This window comes from Gopherus flavomarginatus, chromosome 1 (genome assembly GCF_025201925.1).
Source record: "Gopherus flavomarginatus isolate rGopFla2 chromosome 1, rGopFla2.mat.asm, whole genome shotgun sequence".
NCBI classification, from domain to species: Eukaryota; Metazoa; Chordata; order Testudines; family Testudinidae; genus Gopherus; species Gopherus flavomarginatus.
In genome coordinates, this window is record NC_066617.1 from 127,522,405 (window position 1) to 127,545,806 (window position 23,402).

Consider the following 23,402-nt stretch of genomic DNA (forward strand, 5'->3'; position numbering starts at 1 on the left):
TTTTTCATCAAAAATAAGCTGTATTCCTTCTTGTCCCATATCTCTATTCTCTACACGCTGTTGTCATTTTTGTTATGTTATTGATCTCATATGAGCATCACTCCTGCAGCCCTTGCTTGGAAGAATAGTTCCATCAGGTCAAATTCATTGCTGCTGAATGAGGTCTGTGTAGTCATGCCATGGAGACATTTGGTCCAGTGGGACTGCTTGTAATGGCTGCAGGAATAACAAAAAAATTGAGGCAATAATTCTACTATTTAACCTCTATTTTCAAAAATCTCTCTCTCTGTTTGGGAACTGGGGGAATGGACAATCTCTGATACTGACATTTGCAATGTCTGTTTGCTGTTGTAACTTTATATACTGTACTTTATCCCTCTCTCCAGGCAATGATATACAATAAGATCCTGAGGCTTTCCACATCCAACTTGTCCATGGGAGAGATGACCTTGGGACAGATCAATAACTTGGTTGCCATAGAAACAAATCAGCTGATGTGGTTCTTGTTTCTGTGTCCCAATCTCTGGGCTATGCCCATTCAGGTAGAGCATCAAAGTAAGGGCCTATTTTTTAGAAGAAACCCCCCTGAAAACAGAAGATATTTTTAACACAATGTACATCTTTGAGACTATTTCAGAAAAAAAAACACCTGGTAATTATAGTATTGGACTGTAGTTACAAATGAAGAGCTGTGACCAGGAGGAGGACTAAAGGGTAGAACTGCTGTCTCCTCCAAAGGCTATGAAGTAGTATTGCTGCAGGCCAGTGGGGAGAGATTTTTCTGGGTAATATTTACAAGCCAGGGGAATGGTCTGTGAATTTTAGAATGGATTACCTGTCTTTCCCACAGCCCTATACACCTTCCTCTGCTCATATTTGTTCCGCAGCTGCCACAAGTAATCTGTGCAGGCAGCCATGGTGGACCAAAATATTGCTGGTTTTGCAGAATTCATTTGCAGCTGTTTCATGGGGCAAGAGTGAAGAGTGTCAGAACTTGGCCCTTAATTCCGTGATCCTGTATTGCAAAGAAGGTATGGTATGTCAAGTGTTATACTGTCAGAAAGTGTGGTTAGTGATCCACAGAAAGGAACACTGATTTGAGTGTTGAAAACTTGTAAAGGTGCAGGACTCACCCCTGTGGCGCCTCCTGCTGGTCATCTCAGGGAATTAGCTCTTTTCCAGCCTGGGCACCCTCTGCAGGCCCATGTCCCGCTTTTTGCTGACCCCGTGTCCCTCCTGGACCCTGATGCCCCTTTACCCTGGGGCTGCCCCCTGGCAATACCCACCTGTCTGTATGGGTCTTCTCTCTCTGGGAAACCCCCCACCCTCTAATCCCCACCTTGCCTAAGTCTGGGCTACTGCCAATCATCATCTAGCCCCTGCTCACTGGGGCAGACTGCAGTGTAAAATCCACTCATCATAGGCAAGGGGGTTCGGACCTGCTGCCTTCCTCTGCCTCCCAGTACCACTATGGGCCTTGGACCAGGCCCTGCAGCCTGGGGAGTTGCCAGCCTGGAGCTCCCCAGCCCCTCTGGCCTTTCCCCAGCCCTGCCTCACTCTAGGCACCCTGAGCTTCCCAGCAACCAGGCCCTTCTCACTCTCTCGGAAAGCAGAGAGAGACTGTGTCAGCTCTTCGCTCACTGTCCTTTTTATACAGGCTAGCTGTGGCCTGACTGGGGCGTGGCCCAGCTGCAGCTGCTTCCCCAGTCAGCCTAGTAGCTGCTTTCTCCCAGCCACAGCCCTCCCCAGGGCTACTCTTAACCCCTCCCGGGCAGGAGCAGGTGATCACCCCACTGCAGAACTAAACAGGTGCACTAGTTATCATAAACTTCTAGTTCTAAACATCTGGTTCTAATCCAATCTGGGTTGTGTACAGCAGAAGAACAGATGAATCAAAAGGAAGGAAGACAATATTAGAGTTGAGGTAGCTGAATTTTCAAATGTGAGAAAGCAATTTAGGAGCATAAGTCCCATTGACTTTCAATAAGACTTGGGCTCCTAAGATATTTTTGAAAAATTTACTCTTGGGCTTCTGAGTGGGGATGAGTAGGTCCTAACTTATAGGTATTTTTAACAGCTGTCAAGGAAAAATAACAGGAATGAAAGCTTTGGTAAATTAGATCTACACTATGTAAATTCATGGCACTATAAATCATCCATAATAAAGGGGACATCCACTTTTGTCATTTGTTTATTTTTAGCAGGGTCATCAAAGAGAATGTATGATGAAAAAACAGACAATAAAGGGCCTGGATGGCATAAGGCAGGGATCGGGAACTTTTGGCCCGCGGCCCGCCAGGGTAAGCACCCTAGTGGGCCGGGCCAGTTTGTTCACCTGCCGCATCCTCATGTTCGACCAATCGCGGCTCCCACTGGCCACGGTTCCCCGCTCCAGGCCAATGGGGCTGCAGGAAGCAGTGGCCAGCACATCCCTCGGCCCACGTCGCTTCCCGCAGCTCCCATTGGACTGGGACGGCGAACCGCGGCCAGTGGGAGCCGCAATCTGCTGAACCTGTGGACGTAGCAGGTAAACAAACCTGCCTGGTGGGCCACATGCCAAAGGTTGCCAATCCCTGGCATAAGGGATTAGTAACCATAAAGACATTTTCACCTATAAATCACTGCTTCAAATCCAGGCTGGTTTAGAATTGTCCAAAAGGGATTACCATATGAAGGTTTTTTCAGTTGGTCTTTGTTAACTGAACTGCTGGTCGCTTTCAGGCTAATTGTATATAGCTTAAATTGTGTGTAGCAGAATGGTCACCTTTTTATCAGTCTCAGGAAAATGACGAGGACTGAACAGATATAGAAAGTGAAATATCTTCTTAATCCATGGAGGTGATCCTACCAGGAAAGTGAAAGGACAGTCTGAGGAAGTTTCTATTGCCACTTCCTTTGCTTTTCCTCCAGCTCAAGGAGCAATAGGACCTAAATGACAACTCAGGCCATGGCTACACTGGCACTTTACAGCGCTGCAACTTTCGCACTCGGGGTGTGAAAAAACACCCCCCCTGAGCGCTGTAAGATACAGCGCTGTAAAGCCTGAGGGCTTGTCTACATCAGAAAGTTGCAGCGCTGGTGAGGGAGTTACAGCGCTGCAACTTAGGAGGTGTACACATCTGCAAGGCACCACCAGCGCTGCAACTCCCTGTTTGCAGCGCTGGCCGTACTCCCGTTTTGTCTCGGGTGTAGAGGATCCAGCGCTGGTGATCCAGCGCTGGTAATCAAATATAGACACTTACCAGCGCTTTTTCTTGACCTCCGTGGAATAAGCAGGTATCCAGCATACCTGAGGAAGCCTCTGGTAATCAAGCTGGTCTCCTTCCCCGGTTTGCTCTCGCGTTCCCCGAACCCCCGAGCAAGCAGGTCTCCTTCCCTGAGGTTTGCTGGGTGGTTCCGGGAACGCGAGAGCAAACCGGGCGAAAGGAGACCCAGCTTCGCCGCGGTTTGCTCTCGCGTTCCCCGAACCCCCCTGAAGCCGCCAAACAGCGCTGCAGTGTGGCCACATCTAACACCACTTGCAGCGCTGGTTGCTGTAAGTGTGGCCACTCTGCAGCGCTGGCCCTATACAGCTGTACTAATACAGCTGTAACAACCAGCGCTGCAAAATTTTAGATGTAGACATGGCCTCAGTGTAATCAGTGCTGCAGCGCTGGGAGTGCGGCTCCCTGCGCTGCAAGCTACACCCGTAAGGGATTTGGTTTATGTGCAGCACTGGGAGAGCTCTCTCCCAGCGCTGGCGCTCCAACTACACTCACACTTGCTTTGAAATTTCAAGTGTAGCCATACCCTCACTGAAATTAATTGGCAGTATTTTAATTGACTTCAGTAGACTTTGAATTAATGCCCTTGGGATATGGATAACTTTCTCAAAGATCTGGTGTTGCTGGTACAGAAGTTATGGGTTTGATGCAGAGTTTACTGGGTGATCTTCTATGGCCTGTGTTATGCAGGAAGTCAGATTAAATTATCATAATGGTCTCTTCTGGCCTTAAAATCTGTGAACTGTTGTCAAGCCAGTAGCTGACACTAGCACTTAAAAAAAACCCAAAAGTAAAAGTGATCAAGTGTGTCTGTTATATTTAAGTTTTTTTCATTGTCAAAGCATTGGGCAGCTGCTGGTATCAACAATTCACATGTTAGGGTACCAGATATTTCTAAATCAGCAGTTCAATTAGCTTCTTTCTTTCTCTGAAAAAAGACAAGGAATTAACATTTGCTAACTATAGGCTAGAGTGTGACTCCCCCTAATGCAGTCAGGCAGAGAAATGTGGGTGCTGTCTCATCGTGAAGCAGAGGAATTGGATCTCTGAAGGATGTTTCTGAGGGCTGGTCTACACTGGGAGGTGGGGATCAGTCTAAGATATGCTATTCATGTAGCTGAAGTCGAAGTATCTTAGTTCAACTTACCTGGCCGTCCTCACGGCGGTGAGTCGACTGCCGCGGCTCCCCCATCGAAGCTGCTTACTCCAGCCGAGGTGGAGTACGGGCATTGATTTGCAGATTGATTTATCGTGTCTAGATGAGACACGATAAATCGATCCCTGATAGATCGATTACTACCCGCCTATCCGGCGAGTGGTATAACGTACCGTGCGGAACAGTGACTTCCAATGCTACTCCTGGGGCGAAGCAGTTTATGGCTGAGGCTGATGTTACAATCTAATCCTAAATATAACGTCATCAAACTATATCCTGCTGGTCTGGAATAAAGATTGAGGGTTGATCCTACAAATTGCTGAGTGTATCCAGCAAGGTGCTGAGCACCCTCAAAGGCACCTGAGTAAGGACAGCAGGATTTGCCTCAGGCCCAAATTGCCACTAGGCACCTCGGCCATCTTTCTGCTAAGGAAAGGATTTTTATGTATGTAAATAATACTCTGCAAAATCTTAAACATGACTGGATATTAGTGGTTTAACTATGCAATGGAAAGACATGTTTAACTGAATTCATTAGTTAACTGAAAAGGTGAAACAAATAAAAGTAGGGACTCAATCCTGCATGCCCTTTCTGACATGAGTAGCACTTATTCATATCAGTACCTCCCCTGGCCCTGATTCTGTTTTACAATAGGACTCACTCTGGCAGTGGAAAGGTACCTTAAGTTGAATGTAAATGTAATTTATACCCACTTTAAGACCCTTGTAAGTGGTGTAAAGAGGCTTTTGTACAAATGAGAATCAAGCCCACTGACTCCAGAGCACTAATGGCTTAACAGCTAATATGTCACTGCATGCTTGACTCTTTGGGGCAGGCACTATCTTTTCATTCTGTGTTTGTACAGTACATATCACATTGGAGTCCTTGTCCATGACTTGAGTAGCTAGGTGCTACCACAATACAAATAAATAACGATAATAAAGGTTTGTAGAAACTTTCCCTAGAATTTCAAAACTTAACTTCTGAAGTAAATTAGAAGTGAGGTTTTATTTAATTTATGCAAATTCTATGTATTATTAGACTATATAGTCTGAGAGGATTTTTTTTTCGAATGGCTGTCTTGTAGGCATCCTGAAATGTATTCCTTTTCCTGTGTGTCTTTTTCCTCCTTAGATCATAATGGGCGTGATCCTGCTCTATAACTTACTTCGAGTAAGTGCCTTGGTTGGTGCTGCTGTTATTGTATTGCTCGCTCCAATACAGTATTTCATAGCTACAAAGTTGGCTGAGGCGCAGAAGAGCACTCTTGTAAGTAATTTATTTTAGTGATGCCTGTGGTCCAGTAGTTAAAGCAGAAACCCTGGAATCGAGAGTTCTGGATTCTATTCCTAGTTTTTCAAATAATTTGCTGTGTAAATTTGGGTAAGCCATTTAACTTTTTTGTCCCTCAGTTTTCAGATCTGTAAAATAAGGATAGTAATATTTGCCTACTTCGCAAGTTGTTTGCAAAGTTATTTGTGATCCAGAGATGAAAGGTGCTATTGAAGAACAAAGTATTATTACTTATAGAAAACTAAACTATCTTTTGGGAATGTTTATTATTAATGAAATAAACCACATAATTAAATTTGATTTTTCAATTTTTATTTATTTTTGGGCTGCCAACAAATAGTTTCAATGTAATACAGTGGAAACTACAATGGTCACATTTTCAACTCTTTTTTAAGAGGTGCATTAAATACAATATATATTACATTCTCACTGACATTCTTGATCATTTGAGTTCTGATCATTTGAATACCCTCTCCTCCAATATTCACCTGTGACAATGACATCAAAGATACCCCACTGCGCATGTTCAGTGAGTATGTTGGGGGAAGGAAGGAGAAAGAAATATCTGACTTTTAGTATAATATTTCTGTATTGTGATTGAAGTTCTACTGAATGGGGAGTTCCTTAACAAGATAGACATTCATGAGACCATTTATTGCTCAATTAAATTTGCATGGAAGAAATTCGCTCCTGCGCTGTGGGCCAGCACAAAGCTTATGAACTACTCAGGTCCTTCTTAAGCCTGGAAAGTAAGGACTTAGGCCCTGGTCCTCAAATGTATTTAGGATCTTAACTTGTATGAAAATCAGTGGAAGTTAGGAGCCTAAATACCTTCTGAGGATCTGGGGCTAGGTCCTGATTCAGCAGTTCATCCCTTGTCAGCAAAACATTTAATCACATGCTTAAATACTGTACTAAACTTGGGCCTTAAAGTGGTATATGCACCTTGTGCTGACCCTTTTTACAGAGGTGAATTTCACCCCAGCTGAGTAACTTGATCACGTTATGACTATCTATGCTTAGATACCATGGAGCCCATTGTTTTCTAATTCAAATGATGTACTGTATGGAATGTCAGCAATTAATGAAAATGATAAAATATAGAAATGAAATATTAAATCATGTGAATAAACTCATTAATTGGAAATGTATCCTAATTTTAAATTTCCTTAATACCTAGACTGTTACCATCTCCCCCCCATATCTTAACTGTCAGTTAGCCAAGCTAAACATATCTGGGTCTGATCCTCAGTTTGATTGACCCCAATGGACGTATGCCAATTTACACTGGCTGAGGACCTATCTTTTATACTTTTTTCAGACATAAACCCCTCCACCCCTTTGATCTTTCTTGTTCTTCTCCGAATTCCTCCCAACTTGTTAATGTATTTTGGTAGTAATGTGCCCAAAACAGATGAACACAATATTGCAGATGAGAGGCTATTACTTAAATAAATCAATAAAATTAGCACATATTATGTGAATCTTCTGTACGCAATCCAAAACCGGTCTTTTTGAGGCAATACCACATTACAACCTCAAATGTAATTTTTTTTCATTACCAATTGTCCATCATTTTTCTTCTTCAGTATTATCACTTCTCAGGTTTAGTTCTCTATTTAGATACATAGGTTTCAGGTTATTTTCCCCAAGATATATTAGCTTTGATTTTTTCAATGCAAAATCACTTTTATTTTCTTCTCATGACTTTAAAGTCTCTAAAATCGTCAAGGAACATGAAATTATATATTTCATTATGTATAGTACTTAAGTATATACCAGGTCATGAGTAATCCCAGTTTGGCTAATTTTAGAACAAATGTGAGAGAAAAAAAGCATTTTTAATAAAAATAATTTAAAAATATTAATTTTGTAATTTGTAATTTCTTTTTTAATGTAAAGGATTATTCTACCGAGAGATTAAAGAAGACCAATGAGATCTTGAAAGGCATTAAGTTGTTAAAGTTGTATGCCTGGGAGCACATATTTTGCACTAGCGTAGAGGAAACAAGAACCAAGGAGCTCATAAGTCTCAAAACCTTTGCGCTTTACACATCTCTTTCCAGTAAGTAATTCTGTTCTAGGGGCAGTATCGTTTGTAACATAACACTTAGATATGGATTTGTCTCTCAATAGTAAATTCCTTTTGAGACTTCAGTTGAAGCAAGATACCTGTACTTATGGTAGTGGCTATTTTGTTATGAAACATGATGGAAAATAAAAGACAAGATAAATAACACAACAGGAAGCTTGACATCATTTGGTAGATTTTGTTACTGTTATTATTTAACTTCAAAAAGTTTTTTGCAACCTTAGTTATGAGATTTTACATTAATAAATACTGAAATAACATCAGCAGGTGTGATTGGGACAGACCTAAGTTAGGAACTAAAATAAATTCCATTCCTTGTAATGAGGTAGAGTTGAAGGAAATGGCCCCAATATTTGTAGTAAATTGTTCTTTCAAAGCAATTTTTGGCTGTGATACATTATAATTCTGCAGTTCATATGAAAATATTTTATTTCAATTCATTAAAATTTAGAAACTATAACATTTCTTGGTTGGTTTGTTTGTGTATATAAGATCTAAGTCAGACATGGAAGGAAAGTTCTTCCTGCTAAGGAGTTTTCCTTTGGGAGATTTAATGGCTAGGAAACAACATTTGAGTTTAAATTCCTCAGCTAACATATTTAACTGACTATGCTTGGATTTGGTATAAAGTATTACAAATTACTATTAAGATGATTTTTGTACAGTTCAAATAGTCCAATGTATATTTTATTTCTTTCCACAGTTTTCATGAACGCAGCCATCCCAATAGCAGCTGTTCTTGCAGTAAGACAATATTTTCTCCTTTATCTGAAAAGAAATTAAAAACTGTCACTGTTTATATAGGACCTATTTTTTACAGAAACAGTATGTGAATTAGTATGTCTCTGTTGGCTTCCTATCTGTATTACACTAACAAACTCAATTCCCAAACATGAATTTACAACACCTGAGATTTGAACATGTGAAAAGGGAAGCAAACAAAAAGCAACATTAATTTCAGTCTTCCGCAGAAACCAAACAGAATATCAAAATGTGGCTAAACTGGAAGGGGACAGACTATGTTTGAGAATATCTTGTTTTGAGGTGTTGCTGTTCCATTGTCTATGGGTGAAATTTACTCTGGGCCCAGTACAAGGCCTAGACAATGTAAATAATCAAAATAAGTCATGGTTGGACTTAAGTGGGACATAAGTTTGCACTAGCCCTCTGCACAAAAATGAATCTCATGACTAATGCACTGGGGAAATACCTTTCCCCTTCATGCTGGGCAGTAAGAAATGTTTATGTACCAAACACTGAGGTCCTTATTCAGTTTGTACTCAGCCTCTACTCAGGTAAAATATTTCAATAAGTATTTCCCCCACTGTTTTGAGCCAGCCTGTGTAGCTTGACATCCTTTTCACTAATCTTCCTTTGTTTTCATGTGACAGACCTTTGTGACCTATGAATATCAAAATGAGGAGACACTGAAGCCAGCACAGGCCTTTGCATCACTGTCATTGTTTCACATCCTGGTCACACCACTGTTCCTGCTCTCCACAGTGGTTAGATTTGCAGTCAAGGCTGTCATAAGGTATGAGTGAAACTATAATAAAGAACAGAATTATCGGACATATAAATGAACATGATTTGTTGGGGAAGAGTCAACATGGCTTTAGTAAAGGGAAATCATGCCTCACCAATCTATTTAAATTCTTTGGAGGGTTCAACAAGCGTGTGGACAAGGGTGATCCAGTGGATGTAGTATACTTGGACTTTCAGAAAGCCTTTGACAAGATCCCTCACCAAAAACTCTTAAGCAAAGTGAACAGTCATGGGGTAAGAGGGAAGATCCTCTTATGGATCAATAACTGGTTAAAAGACAGGAAACAAAGTGTAGGAATAAATGGTCAGTTTTTTGAAATGGAGATAAGTAAATTCCAGGGTCCCTCAAGGGGTTGTACGGGGACCAGTACTGTTCAACATAGTCAGAAATGATTTTGAAAAGAGGGTAAACAGTGAGGTGGCAAAATTTGCAGATGATACAATATTACTCAAGGTAGTTAAGTCCAAAGCAGACTGCAAAGAGTTACAAAAGAATCTCACAAAACTGGGTGACAAAATGGCAGATGAAAATTAATGTTGATAAATGCAAAGTAATGCACATTAGAAAACACAATTCCAATTATACATACAAAAAAAATGGGGTCTAAATGATCTGTTACCACTCACAAAAGAGATCTTGGAGTCACTGTGGATAGTTCTCTGAAAACATCTGGTCAATGTGCAGTAGCAATCAAGAAAGCTAACAGAATGTTAGAAACCTTTAGGAAAGAGATAATGAGAAGATATAATGCCACTGTATAAAGCCATGGTACGCCCACACCTTGAATACTGCATGCAGTTCTGGTTGCCCCATCTCAAAAAAGATGTATTAGAAATGGAAAGGTTCAGAGAAGGGCAACAAAAATTATTAGGGATATGGAACAGCTTCTGGATGAGGAGAGATTAAAAAGACTGGGACTTTTAAGCTTGGAAAAGAGATGATTAAAAGGGGATATGATAGAGGTCTATAAAATCATGAACATTGTAGAGAAAGTGAATAAGGAAGTATTATTTACCCTTTCACATAACACAAGAACCAGGGGTCACCTGATGGAAATAGGCAACAGGTTTAAAATTAACAAAAAGAAGTACTTCTTCACACAACACACAGTCAACCGTGGAGCTCATTGTGAGGGGATGCTGTGAAGGCCAAAAGTATATCTGGGTTCAAAAAAGAATTAGATAAGTTCATGAAAGATGGCTCTATCAGTGGCTATTAGCCAAAATGGTCAGAGATGCAATCCCATGCTCTCTGTGTCCCTAAACCTCTGATTGCCAGGTGCAGGGATTGGATGACAGAGAGTAATTGCCCTGTTCTGTTCATTCCCTCTAAAGCTTCTGGTATAGGCCACTGACAGAAGACAGGATACTGGGCTAGATGGACCATTGATCTGACCCAGTATGGACATTTTCATGTTCATATATTAAAGAGATCTCTTTATACTTGTCTGAGAAACAGACAGGATGAAGGGGACTCAGCTTGGTTATTCAAAATGATGAAAAGGCGTAAAGAAAACAGACCAGACACTCCATCTTACTGCATCGTATGAGAACAAGGAAAGTGTCAGTAAAGTTAATGGCTGTAAAAATTATTATTGAGGCAAATCTTGAAGTCCTTACTCTAGGCCAGACTGTCCTGACTTGGATTGTAGCTCATATCTTCCTTCCTAGCCTCACCCATCATGCACTGGCCAGCCACAATTGCTCCCAGCTGGCTAGCAATACTAGAAGGGGAAGAGAGGAAGAAGCTGGGGCGTAAACAAAGTGATGGCTATTTAACAGGTCTGTCCCTTGACATCGGGGAGAGCAGCCTACTCCTATTTCTCCCCATCGCAAGGAGTGGAATAGTGACTGTGCTTTATGATGGAATTATATCCATAACCAGGACCGGCTCTAATCACCAGCAAAACAAGCACGTGCTTGGGGCAGCACAATTCCAGGGGCGGCATTCCAGCCAATCTTTTTTTTTTTTTTCTTTTTGCTTGGGCAGTTGCACTCTGAGCTTGGGGAGGCAACAAACTAGAGCCGGCCCTGTCCATAACACTGGATCTCTTTTTAGAAAGGACCATTGGCATGAATGGGGACAGTAGCTCATCTGGAAAGCCATTCTACTCATTAATGTTACACCAGGGATAGCAGTAGTGTCACTCCTGATGTACACTGGTAGGAGAGGAGAATCAGACCCAAAGTGGGCACCAAGGAATTGGATAGCTCATCAGGGAATGATGCACTTGTGTCTGCTCTGAGTTCTGTGAAAAGGTTGTGACTTTGAGGGGATTGTGATGCTGAGGCTGCACTCTGGGTTCCCAGTCACAAATTACAGGAAAGAGATGGAGGAGAGGGGGTCCTGGCCTGCCAGACTGCCTGGAGATGCCTTGGTGGGGTTATAAAGTAGCATGGAAGAACAGTGGGGAAGGTGGAAGGAGAGGGAGTGTAACAGTTCAGGGCAAATGCACCTGTATTTCCTCCTCTATGGTCCACCAAGGGCACCCACTCTCAGCCTTCCATCTCTACAGTCAGCTCTCTTGGGCGGAGATATGTGTCACTCCCTCCTGACCAGGGTATTTCCAAGCTGCACAGTTCCCTGCCTACACTGTGAATTCACCAATAAGTCAGAGTGCCTTAGCAGACCTGCCTTGCTTTTCTTCTCTGAAGCTGTAAGCCAGGCCTGCACAACTCGTAAAGCGGCGAAGGCCACATTACTCCAAAGAAAAACAGCTGAGGGCCGAAACCCCCCAGCCCTGCGGAAACACCCCCCACCAAGACCTCCCGGCCAGCGGAAACACCCCGCCCCAGCACCTCCCAGCCCTGCAGAAACAAACCCTCCTTCCCCAGCACCGCCCCACCAAAACAGCTGTGGGCCAAAAAGGAAGGTTGGGACTGGGGAGGTGATACTTGATTTTAAATCAATCAGGGGCTCCCAGCTGAAGAGGTGGCTGGGAGCTGTCAGGGGCAAATTAAAGGGCCCAGGGCTCCAGTGGCTGGGGAAAACCAGAGCTTTGCAGGGCTGGGGCAGGGATTTAAAGGGCCCAGAGCTCCTGCTGCTGAGGGGAGCCCGATCCCTTTAAATCCCAGCCCCAGCTCATCCACTGGAGCGACGGCCAGGATTCAAAGGGCTCTGGGCTGCTTGCAGCCACTGGGGAGCCCTGAGCCCTTTAAATCTCAGCCATGGCCGGGAATCTCTGCGGGCAGCCCAGAGCCCTTTGATTCCCGGCCGTGGCTGGGATTTAAGGGGCTCTGGGCTCGCCGCTGCGGGCATCTCAGAGCCCTTTGATTCCCAGCCACGGCTGAAATTTAAAGGGCTCTGGGCTCCCCGCCGCAGCTGGCAGCCCAGAGCCCTTTGAATCCTGGCCACAGCTGAGATTTGAAGAGCTCTGGGCTCCCCACAGCTGCGGGCAGCTCAGAGCCTTTTGAATCCCAGCCGCGGCTGGGATTTAAAGGGCTCTGGGCTCCCTGCGGTTGCTGGCAGCCCAGAACCCTATGAATCCCGGCTGCGGCTGGGATTTAAAGGGCTCTAGCCTCCTCGCCACTGCGGGCAGCCCAGAGCCCTTTGATTCCCCGTCACGGGCCGCGGGCCGTATGTTGTTCAGGCCTGCTATAAGCAATGTAATTGCCCACAGTTACAAGATAATACAGCTTTTTCAAGGCAAGAACATTTATTCTGGAGATGAAAGCATTACAGAGAAAATATATTAAAAAGAACCTACACACATGCTAATAAGCTTACCAGAGATCACCCCAGTTCCAACAGGGGCTCCAGTAGGAGTCAGCCCTTCATACCCCACCAAACTGTTTTTCTGTGTTTACAAGGTCATGATGGCATTGGCTCAGAACAAGCACTCCCATGAATCTGTGGGCTACTCTTTTATACACTTTGGCCCTCTGATCTTGTCCTCATTTAACTGGTAATCAGCAGACAAAGGTCCCCTCCTCAGGGTGAAGATTCAAAAGGCTGAGTTCTTGCATAACCAAGGGGTACATTTGCAAACAACTCCTAGAGATTTCCTGGGAAACCCACTTAACTTTAAAAGTTCAACCCATTGTTTCAAATAGTCCTTTGATGCTCATAACTCTCCTCCTTATATTAGCCATGTCTTTCCCCTAGAGACATTACATACAATCCCACAAGAATACATAAACATTCACATTTTTTATTCAAAGAACTCCTAAAATAGTTAAACTTAACTCAATACAAATGTTGGCATACTGTGGGGATATGTTTAACTTAATTCAATGAGGTTTGTCCAGGCTATAACAGGAATTTGCCATATGTGCTACAGGGAGAAGCACTAGTGGAAAATCATAGGTGTCACAAAATCTGTGATTTTATCAAACTTTGCCATAATTCAAGTATGACATTTCCCAAAATATATAGCCTGACAAAGCAGCTCTCCTAGTGGTGGGTGACTGAGCAATTCCTCTCTAGTTAGCTGGTTAAGAGACTGAAATGTATTGTCCTCTGTTGATTCTGTAGTGGCCTATGTGAAAGGAATTGCTGTCTCAGTGTAGTTACACAGGTGTACGTATCACAAAACTACCACTACGGCTGGCACAAATTGGCACCCTCGCTGACAGAGATGCCATGCACTGACAGGATCTGAAAACTGAGCTAAACTTCCCACCCTCAGTCATAGTCCCTCCAAGTCCAGGTTGAGGCACTCTGGCAAAATATTGTATTGTTGCTGCTGCCTCTGTTTGGTGGATAACAATAATAACAAACAACAACCCCCAGGACATTAGTGTTCTGAGTCCACACTCGCCATTCCCTAACAAATTAAATAATAAGCATTTTGTTGAAGGGGGAGCAGGGGCACATTAGAGATTTTTCTTGGGTTTAAAATGATTTCGCACTCATGGAAAATCTCATGTCTCTTTATAAATCACTCTATCCTTCACTCCTCATTCCTCTGTGCTATGTTTAGTGCTCTCCTAATATCCCCGTGGTGTGTGTGTTTCACTTACTATCCTTAGCCACCCCAAAGGACATTATTGAAAGACCCTATTTGCCAAAACAAATCTCACGCATTGGAAAATTTATTTCCTGTCATCTTTCTCCCAGGGACCTAGAAACTCCCAAGTGCAGAGGTATAAGGAATGTGTGCTTGGCCGCTTCATGGCCCCCATCATCAATCATACAAAATTGATAGGATCAAGTGCTTGTCCCTGATATGAATAAGTGCTTATACTTTGGCCAGACCAGTTATTTCACTTTAAGAATTATCATAGCTCTGATGGCAGAAGAGTTTTTGCCTGTGGCTGAAATAAATGTTTGACCCATGCCTTCTAAGGCAGTAGGTCAATGTCATTGCATGTTCCTTTAGTGCATTCACATAATAAGAGTTACATCAATTAGTGTGTCCGTTCCTTATGGAGTTGGCTCAGCTTCCTCCAACTGCCTGTTGAAGAGGTTCCTGTCACACTGTTTGGTGATAAACTCTGGATTTGGATATACTGTAAAGGGCTTTTCATAGCCACGCTTCTCTCACCACTTGGTTGGGCTTTCCCCTTTGCTACATGCCCCTGGGGTGAAGTGAGGACTGAGGCAGCCCAATAAGGTTAATGAGTAACTGTCCAGATTATTTTTTTAAAAGAATAACATAGCAAGAATAGCATGTGTTCTGCAAGCCACAGAGCTTTTGCTGGTTGATTGCAGAGAGCTGGTTAGTCATATGGTGTCAGCTCTTCTCCTCATTTCCAGTTGCTCTTATTGCAGTACAATAAAGTTTTAAAATGCATTAACTACTTTTATACTGTTCTTTTTCCCGTGCAAATAATTGCCACAAGGATGCTATGCAATCCAAAAGGGAGTGGAGGTAGTCCATGCAATCATAAAGTTTGAGTATTCTGATCCGGTGATCGGAGCACAGATCATTACAAGTTTACCCATGGAAATCTGGCATTCACTCATTGTCTTTTCTTTTTAAAGCGTACAGAAGCTGAATGAATTTCTCATAAGTGATGAGATTGGAGATGACAGCTGGAGAAGTGCAGAAAGCTCTGTGACCTATGAATCCTGTAAGAAGCATACAGGACTTGTAAGTTCTCTTTTCTGACATGGCAGCTCAAAAAGGGGGAGATAGCATGGCCAAGTGGAGTAGATGCTGACCTGGGACTCAGGAGACTTGGCTTCTGAGCCTGGCTTTGCCACTCACCAACTGTCTGACTTGGGGAAGTCATTTTATCTCTCTGTGCCTCCAGTTTATTTCTATCCTTTGCCTATCCTGCCTGCTTAAGGTGTGAGCTCCTCAGAAGAGGGGCTCACACTATGCGTTTTTACAGCAGGGCAGGCCCCTGCTCTTACTTAAGCATTAGTAAAAAAGAAAAACTTTAAGAAATGACTTGACTAATGTAGCTTTCAGACTTGGCCCTCTCAGTTTTAGTTTATTGTTCTAAATATCTCATGTAGCCTTCATGTTGTTACAAGGATTGAATTCTTTCTTTACTTTACCGCCTGTGATGTGCCAGATTCTTTCCAGACATTCAAGTAGGGTCAGTTACTGCTTTGAGGAGCTCACAATCTAAAGACAGACAAAAATTATGGGGGGAGGGAGAGGAAAGAATAAGCTATGTATGTAGAAGTCAGATTGATTCTCTGTAAGCAACCCAGCAAAAGTGAGTCTTTAAGGGACTGAAACAGAGTAGGAGCTTTGCGGACAAACTCAGGAAGGTTGTACCATGCCTAAATGGTCATGTGGAAGAAGTTACAGAGCTGACTGTCTGCGAAGCTAAGCTGACAAATGGGAGGATGAGGCTGGGTAGATTTGAAGAGGACTGGGAGCAACACTGAACTTAACAGAGAAGGATAAGGAGGATGGGGCAGAATTATGTAGAGCACTGCAGATGCTGACAAGAAGTTTAAATTAGGTAATATAAAAGATGGGGGGATTTAAAGAGACTCCACTGACTTCAGAGGCAGTTGAGGGCATTCAGGCCCTTGTGAGAGGCGCTTAGCTCCTCACAGTGTTGTGCCTTCGTTACAACACATGTTGAAATGCCCTGTTACTATTCACATGTTCTTCTCTTGACCGAGATTGGTAGGAGGGTGGGAACAGGCTATTTTCTTTCAAAGGAACCTGAATGTTGTCATCTTATTAGAATTTCAACTTTCATCTTTCTGTGCTTTTTCATGTAGCATACCAAAGCCATAAACAGGAAACAGCCCTTACGGCATCAGCTGGACAGCTATGAGCAGCCACTGAGGAGACAGCCACGTCCCTTTGAGATAGATGATATTGCAATCAAGGTAGTCTGAATTCATGGATTCATTCTTCACATGGAGGGGAACCTCATGTTCTGGAGTAAACTGATAACAAAGTGCCCAAATCCTGCAGTCCTTCCAAAAGCAAATCATTCACTGCAAGAAGAAGGTGTAAAATACTTGGATAAAAGTGTGCTCAAAATACATTTACACCAGACTATTTGCTGGAAATCATCCATTCCTTTTAATGCCTCTATTTTTTCTCTGTAGCAAGCGATACTGTGATTCGGAAAGAACAAGAACCACATGATCAAATATACTATAGGTTCTTCTTTGAGTTCCCCTGCTAGCCCACTCCCAAACTCAAAGTTTTTGTACCATAAGGTCATTTTTCACATTCATTGCTGATGTGGGTAAAGCTTTTGTCTGAACATGCACTAACTGTTCCCACAGGTTCTGACTAGATTCATGCTAAATAGATGCACAGGTTTCAAACATGCCCTTTGGTCCAAGTTCTGCCTATGGATGCCCTTCTTGTGTGAGGGAGAATAGCCCATAGCCCTCTTAACTTCAAAGGGAGTGTACAAATCCAAAGGCAAAATATGGCCCCAGTGTCTACTTTTTTTGTCCTCTGTGAACCTCATGAGTATCCTGTTTATACTCTGTGTGGTCCATCTCTTCCCTTGATATAATGTTGCATGGATTTTTCTCTGCAAGAGGTGATGGGGCCCATGAGTTTTACATGGAGACTGCCCTTTTAATAAAGGGATGTTCTTACAATATATGCACGAGTTATTTTTCCTTCGCAATCTTTGCGTTGTTTTGCCATCTCCCCTTATTTGACTTGCACTTTTTCATGTGACCATACTTGAATGTGTTTTATCACATTTTTAAAAGTGTTCTTTTCCTTTTTATCCAGAACTGACAATTGTAAATTATTTATTGAGGTGTTTGCACTTCTAATATATGAAATTATTTTGTAGGTTACCAATGGATATTTTTCATGGGGAAGCGGCTTAGCCACATTATCCAATATAAACATCAGAATTCCAACAGGTAGGATTAATATGCACCTTAAATGCTAAACATGTGAAACTGTGTATTTGCTGTAATGACCATTCCTTGCATACATAGTCCAAAGCACAAAGAAACATAGGATTGGAAGGGACCTTGTGAGTCATTGAGTCCAGTCTCCTGCTATCACAGGCAATTTTGCCATATGATCACATGAATAAATTTATCAAGATCCATCTTGGAACAAGTTAGGTTGTGTGCCCCCACTACTCCACCCAAAAAATAAATGTGAACAAATTGGTGTCAATGTAACACCAACAACCCCTTGTTGTCAGCATGCAGGATTGAACCTAGGACCTTGGTGCATAAGCCTGTACTGTACGAGCTAAAAGCCAACTACTTGTTAGCTAACGTAATTGCTCTCTAAGTGGTCTTGGTGCCACTAGATGGGACAGAACTCCACACCCAGAAGGTGTGTGGGTTACATCAAGAAATATAAAGAGAAAGATGTAAAAGGTTAAGAAATCTAGTTCATGGAACTATATTATAACTCCAAAAAATGAATAAATGATGGATAGAAATAAAAATGTCCACACTGAGTCGGACCAATGATCCATCCAGCCCAGTATCTTATCTTCTAACAGTGGTCAATGCCAGATGATTCAAAGGGAATGAATAGATCAGGGCAATCATCAAGTGATCCATCCCCTGATGTCCAGTCCAAGCATCTGACAGTCAGAGGTGTTGGGACACCCAGAGCATGGGATTGCATCTCTGACCATCTTGGTTAATACACACTGATGGACCTACCCTCCATGAACTTACCTAATTCCTTTTTTAACTCAGTTATGATTTTGGGCCTTCACAATATCCACTGACAACGAATTCCACAGGTTGACTGTTCATTATGTGAACAAGCACTTCCTCGTGTTTGTTTTAAACATATGGCTAATAATGAAAAAAATTGCCAGTTTCAAAATAATAGGTCTACTTGGCCATCTGTGCATGTGTATATAAATAAAACAGACAACAGCATAAATAAGGCCAGTACTGAGAGGAATTTTAAACAGGCTAATCATACAAAATGGTAGTTATTAAAAAGTGCCAGAGATTTTAAAATACCCCCCCACACACACACACACACAATTTGGCACGGCAAACCCACATAGAAAACTTGGGGTATTGTTATTAATTTTAATAATTTTTACTATAAAACTTTGGTTCCCAAGATCGGTCTCTCAATAAATCACTCAATATTGTTGGTTTTTTTTAATATATATATTCCAGCAGTTTTATACAGTACACTTACATCATGGAGATACTGAATGCCTGAACCTTTTCTTTCAAAATTAATTCAAAGGTGGATACACGCGAAATTGCCATTCACAGAATATAAAGGGTAGTAACAACGGCAGGAAGCTATTTTTAATTTTTACTGGATTAGTGTTCTATCATATGGTTCTCCTTTCTTTATTTGGTTTATGATTATTATAGGTCAGATGACAATGATTGTGGGTCAAGTTGGCTGTGGGAAGTCTTCACTTCTTCTGGCTATACTTGGTGAGATGCAGACTCTGGAAGGAAAAGTTCACTGGAATAAGTAAGTTTCCAATAGCTTCTAATTGCTGTTTTAATTTTAAGCACCAACAGCTCATAATAAGAAATGTAGAGCATGTTAATTCATCATCCAAAATCCTCCCTGCAAGCCTTTACCAGTACGTTCACACCAGATCTATTGTGATGCAGCTCGTGATGTTTCATTTGTGACAGAAAGTGAGAGCTTGAGCTGGGCCAATAATTGATATTTCAGTTCAATGGCAATTCTGAAATTTTTTTTAAAAAATGCTTTGGGTTGAACCAAATCTGAAATATTTCAGCATTTTTGGTGAATCAAGGAAGTCTGTTTCAAGGTGTGAATTTGAACCTAGGTCTCCTGTATCCCACCTGAGTGCCCTCACCACTGGGCTAAACATTATTAAGGGTACTAGGGAGAGAAGTGAAGGAGAGACAGCAACCAGCACCATCATCAGCACCTCTATCACTACTCCTCCAACCATTTTGTGAATGGCTGAAACTATTCATGTCAGATTCACAAATAGTCTTGGGCTGATCAAAACTTTATTTTTCATCAAATAAGCTCTTAGTCTGAAAAAATTCACCCCGCCCCAGTAGTAGATTTACAGCATGGTGCTTGAAGGAAGGGATGGAAAGGCAATCTGAATATAGTTGAAACCAGTTGAGTACTTAGTCTCAAATATGCTAACCTTATTTTGTGACCTAAATGGAAAGAATCGATCACTCTATGCATGAGTGGCGGTTATAGTAGGCCAGGGGATGCTAAGCCTCCCCAAACCAAAGCCATGGCCCTGCCCACACTCCACCCCAAGTCCCTGTCCTTGCTCCACCTCTCCCCAGAAGCCGGTGGGGGCTCAGCTTGGGCCAGTGACCTGAAGCTTGGGGCTCGGGCTGGCCAGCAACTCAGGGGCAGTTCAGGCCACAGTCGGAGTCTCAGGGCTATTCTGGCTCTGGGCAAGGGGGAGTGGGTTAGAGGCAGGACTTCAAGTGTTTGGTGGGGGGTAAGCCTGGGGTCTCGGGTGGAGGGGGGCAGAGGGCTAGGCTGTGTGAATGAGGGGTTCACCCACGGCCCATGACTCTAAGTGTAAAACATATGCTATGCTGTACAGTGTAATGCATCTGGGGTGAAATCCTGGCACAAAGATAAAGGACAAAGCCATATTCTAGTTTTGGATTAAAAGCCAACTTTAATCTAGGTTTGGCAATCTTAAAGAAGTTGTTATGTCATCTTTGTGCCCACTCCTGAGAGGTGCTGAGCACCTGTAACTTCCCTTTGATGCTGCTGACTTGGAATGCAGATGCTCAGTTCTTTTTAGGATTGGTCCCTACAGTTGTTACTCTTTCCAAGAGTTGTAACTTTTGAAATAGCCGTGAAGATGAATGGATAAGTAAGCCATCACCAATACATTTTGCCCAGGGGGAAGAAAAAGAAAAAAAATCAGAAAAGGACAACTAAAATGATTAGGGGTTTGGAACGGGTCCCATATGAGGAGAGATTAAAGAGGCTAGGACTTTTCAGCTTGGAAAAGAGGAGACTAAGGGGGGATATGATAGAGGTATATAAAATCATGAGTGGAGTGGAGAAAGTGAATAAGGAAAAGTTATTTACTTATTCCCATAATATAAGAACTAGGGGTCACCAAATGAAATTAATTGGCAGCAGGTTTAAAACAAATAAAAGGAAGTTCTTCTTCACACAGCGCACAGTCAACCTGTGGAACTCCTTACCTGAGGAAGTTGTGAAGGCTAGAACTATAACAGGGTTTAGAATAGAACTAGATAAATTCATGGAGATTAAGTCCGTTAATGACTATTAGCCAGGATGGGTAAGGAATGGTGTCCCTCGCCTCTGTTTGTCAGAGGGTGGAGATGGATGGCAGGAGAGAGATCATTTGATCATTACCTGTTAGGTTCACTCCCTCTGGGGCACCTGGCATTGGCCACTGTCGGTAGACAGGATACTGGGCTGGATGGACCTTTGATCTGACCCAGGATGGCCGTTCTTATGTTCTTATGAAGATGTGCCCAATCAATGATACATGCAGACACTCAAGCACACATCACCTTTGTGTCTTGTAAAATACACTTTCCAAGACACTCTGCATAATAATGCTCTGTCACCGTGGTATTTAGGAATGTGATTAAGGCTTTGTCTACACTACCCACCTTTTAGTGACACAGCCGTGCTCTTACAGCCATGCCACTAAAAGGCACACAGTGTAGCTGCTGTTTGTTGGCAGGAGGGAGCTCTCCCACTGACAAAAAACTTCTACCCCTAACGAGCAGCAGTGGCTTTGTTGGCAGGAGAGCTCTCCTGCCGACAAAAAACTGGTCACACCAGCGCTTTTCGTCGATAAAACTTTTGTCGCTCAGGGGGAGAGGGGTGGGGGGTTAACACCTCTGAACAACAAAAGTTTTGCTGATGAAGTTCCAATGTTGACAAAACCCAAAACTGTTCTGTCTGTGAAACCAAACAGGTAACTCCGTCATTACAGAGTATCTGAAGCTTTATTGACTGACTTCTTTGTTCATTGCAACCTGTAATGTGGTGCTGTGTGATAGCTTACAAACATGGGAGTGTTTTGCTGATAATTTCAGACTTCCTAATAGAGAGGTGAATACAGGAGAATACCTCAAGTATTGACTAAATCAATCCTGTTGCTGTATTTTACAAAATCATAATAAAAGTTCTAATTACTTTCTTAACGCCCTTCCCATGTAATTCTGTATACATGAGTTACCATATCTGCTGCTACATGAATATGCAAAGGGATGAGATATAGAAACCTCAGCAATAGTCTGAATTCTGAATTCTGTGCTCAGTTACACTGATGTAAATCTGAAGTAATTCATCTGGATTTATATTGGTGCAAGTGAGAGTAGATTTTGGCCCATTGTGGCCAAAATCAGCCCTTGGATAAACTAGCGCAACTCTGATAGCAGTGAGAGCTGTACCTACTTCCTCCAGGGATGAAACTGGGCATGTATGTTAGGGGAAAAAAGAGAAAGCGTTTCAGTGCACCTTCCCTTTAGAGAACTTTCCCCAGATAGGCTTTATGGGTAGAGCGCTACCAAATTCAGAATCCATTTTGGTAAATTTCACGGTCATAGGATTTTAAAAATTGTAAATTTCATTATTTCAGCTATTTAAATCTGAAATTTCATGGTGTTGTAATTGTAGGGGTCCTGACCCAAAAAGGAGTTATGTGTGTGTTGGGGAGGGTCTCAAGGTTATTGTAGGGGGGTTGTGGTACTGCTACCCTTACTTCTGTGCTGGTGCTGGTGACAATGCTGCCTTCAGAGCTGGGCAGCTGGAGAGTGATGGCTGCTGGCCGGGCTCCCACCTCTGAAGGCAGAGCCGCTGCCAGCAGCCGTGCAGAAGTAAGAATGGTCTGGTATGGTATTGCCACCCTTACTTCTGCGCAGCTGCTGGTGTGACGCTGCCTTCAGAGCTGGGCGCCCAGCCAACAGCCATCACTTTCCGGTCACCCAGCTCTGAAGGCAGCGCAAAAGTAAGGGTGGCAATACTGTGACCACCCTAAAATAACCTTGTGACACCCCCCCACCAGCAACTCTCTTTTGGGTCACGACCCCCAGTTTGAGAAACTCTGGTCGTCCCTGTGAAATCTGTGTAGTATAGGGTAAAAGCACATAAAAGACCAGATTTCACTGGCGGGAACACACAAGATTTCACAGTCTGTGATGTGTTTTTCATGGCTGTGAATTTGGTAGGGCCCAGTTATGGGCCAGGTTCTCTCCGGGGCCCAGCTTCCACGTCATTCTGGGGTTGTAAGCCAGGGACAGGTCCTCTTTCCCACTGCATGTGCTGTGGTTTGCAGTAATCAAAAGCCTTAGACGTGAGGTTGGCTTCCAGTTGTTCTGATAAGTAACTGGCTGGGCACGCTTCCCATATAATGTGGCATGCGGCTATCCAGAATCATTGTTAGAGTTCAGCCCTTTGTGTAGAGCTGAGTTGGAAAGTTCCAATCCAGACTTTACAGAGGCATATCTAATTGCATACCACACACAGATGTGTGGTGTGGAGAGAACCAAATTCTCAGAAAATGCCTTGGGGGAGCCAAGCAAAGGGGGAGAGCAGCTAAGCAGAATGCTCCTTGCCCTCTGGATGTACTCTGCAGAAAGTAGAGGGTATGTAAGGCTCCCCTGTGCAAAGTATATGTGAGGGCCCAGAAACCAGGTGTAAAACATGAACAAAACAAGAGTTGGTGCAAACCCTTACTAATGACATTCTTTGACCCAATGCT

The 23,402-nt window shown here is 42.8% G+C and overlaps 1 protein-coding gene across 1 annotated transcript in view; it reads left to right on the top strand.

Annotated features, from left to right (window-relative positions):
* The window catches only part of ABCC9 (ATP binding cassette subfamily C member 9), a 108,749-nt gene that overhangs the window by 38,144 nt on the left and 47,203 nt on the right, over window positions 1-23,402 (top strand). The window contains exons 7-15 of the mRNA XM_050936372.1: window positions 387-542; window positions 5,555-5,689; window positions 7,616-7,778; window positions 8,509-8,549; window positions 9,197-9,339; window positions 15,277-15,385; window positions 16,483-16,593; window positions 17,532-17,604; window positions 19,057-19,162. Of these exons, the coding sequence (XP_050792329.1) occupies window positions 387-542; window positions 5,555-5,689; window positions 7,616-7,778; window positions 8,509-8,549; window positions 9,197-9,339; window positions 15,277-15,385; window positions 16,483-16,593; window positions 17,532-17,604; window positions 19,057-19,162 (1,037 nt within the window). The remainder of the gene's footprint in view (window positions 1-386; window positions 543-5,554; window positions 5,690-7,615; window positions 7,779-8,508; window positions 8,550-9,196; window positions 9,340-15,276; window positions 15,386-16,482; window positions 16,594-17,531; window positions 17,605-19,056; window positions 19,163-23,402) is intronic.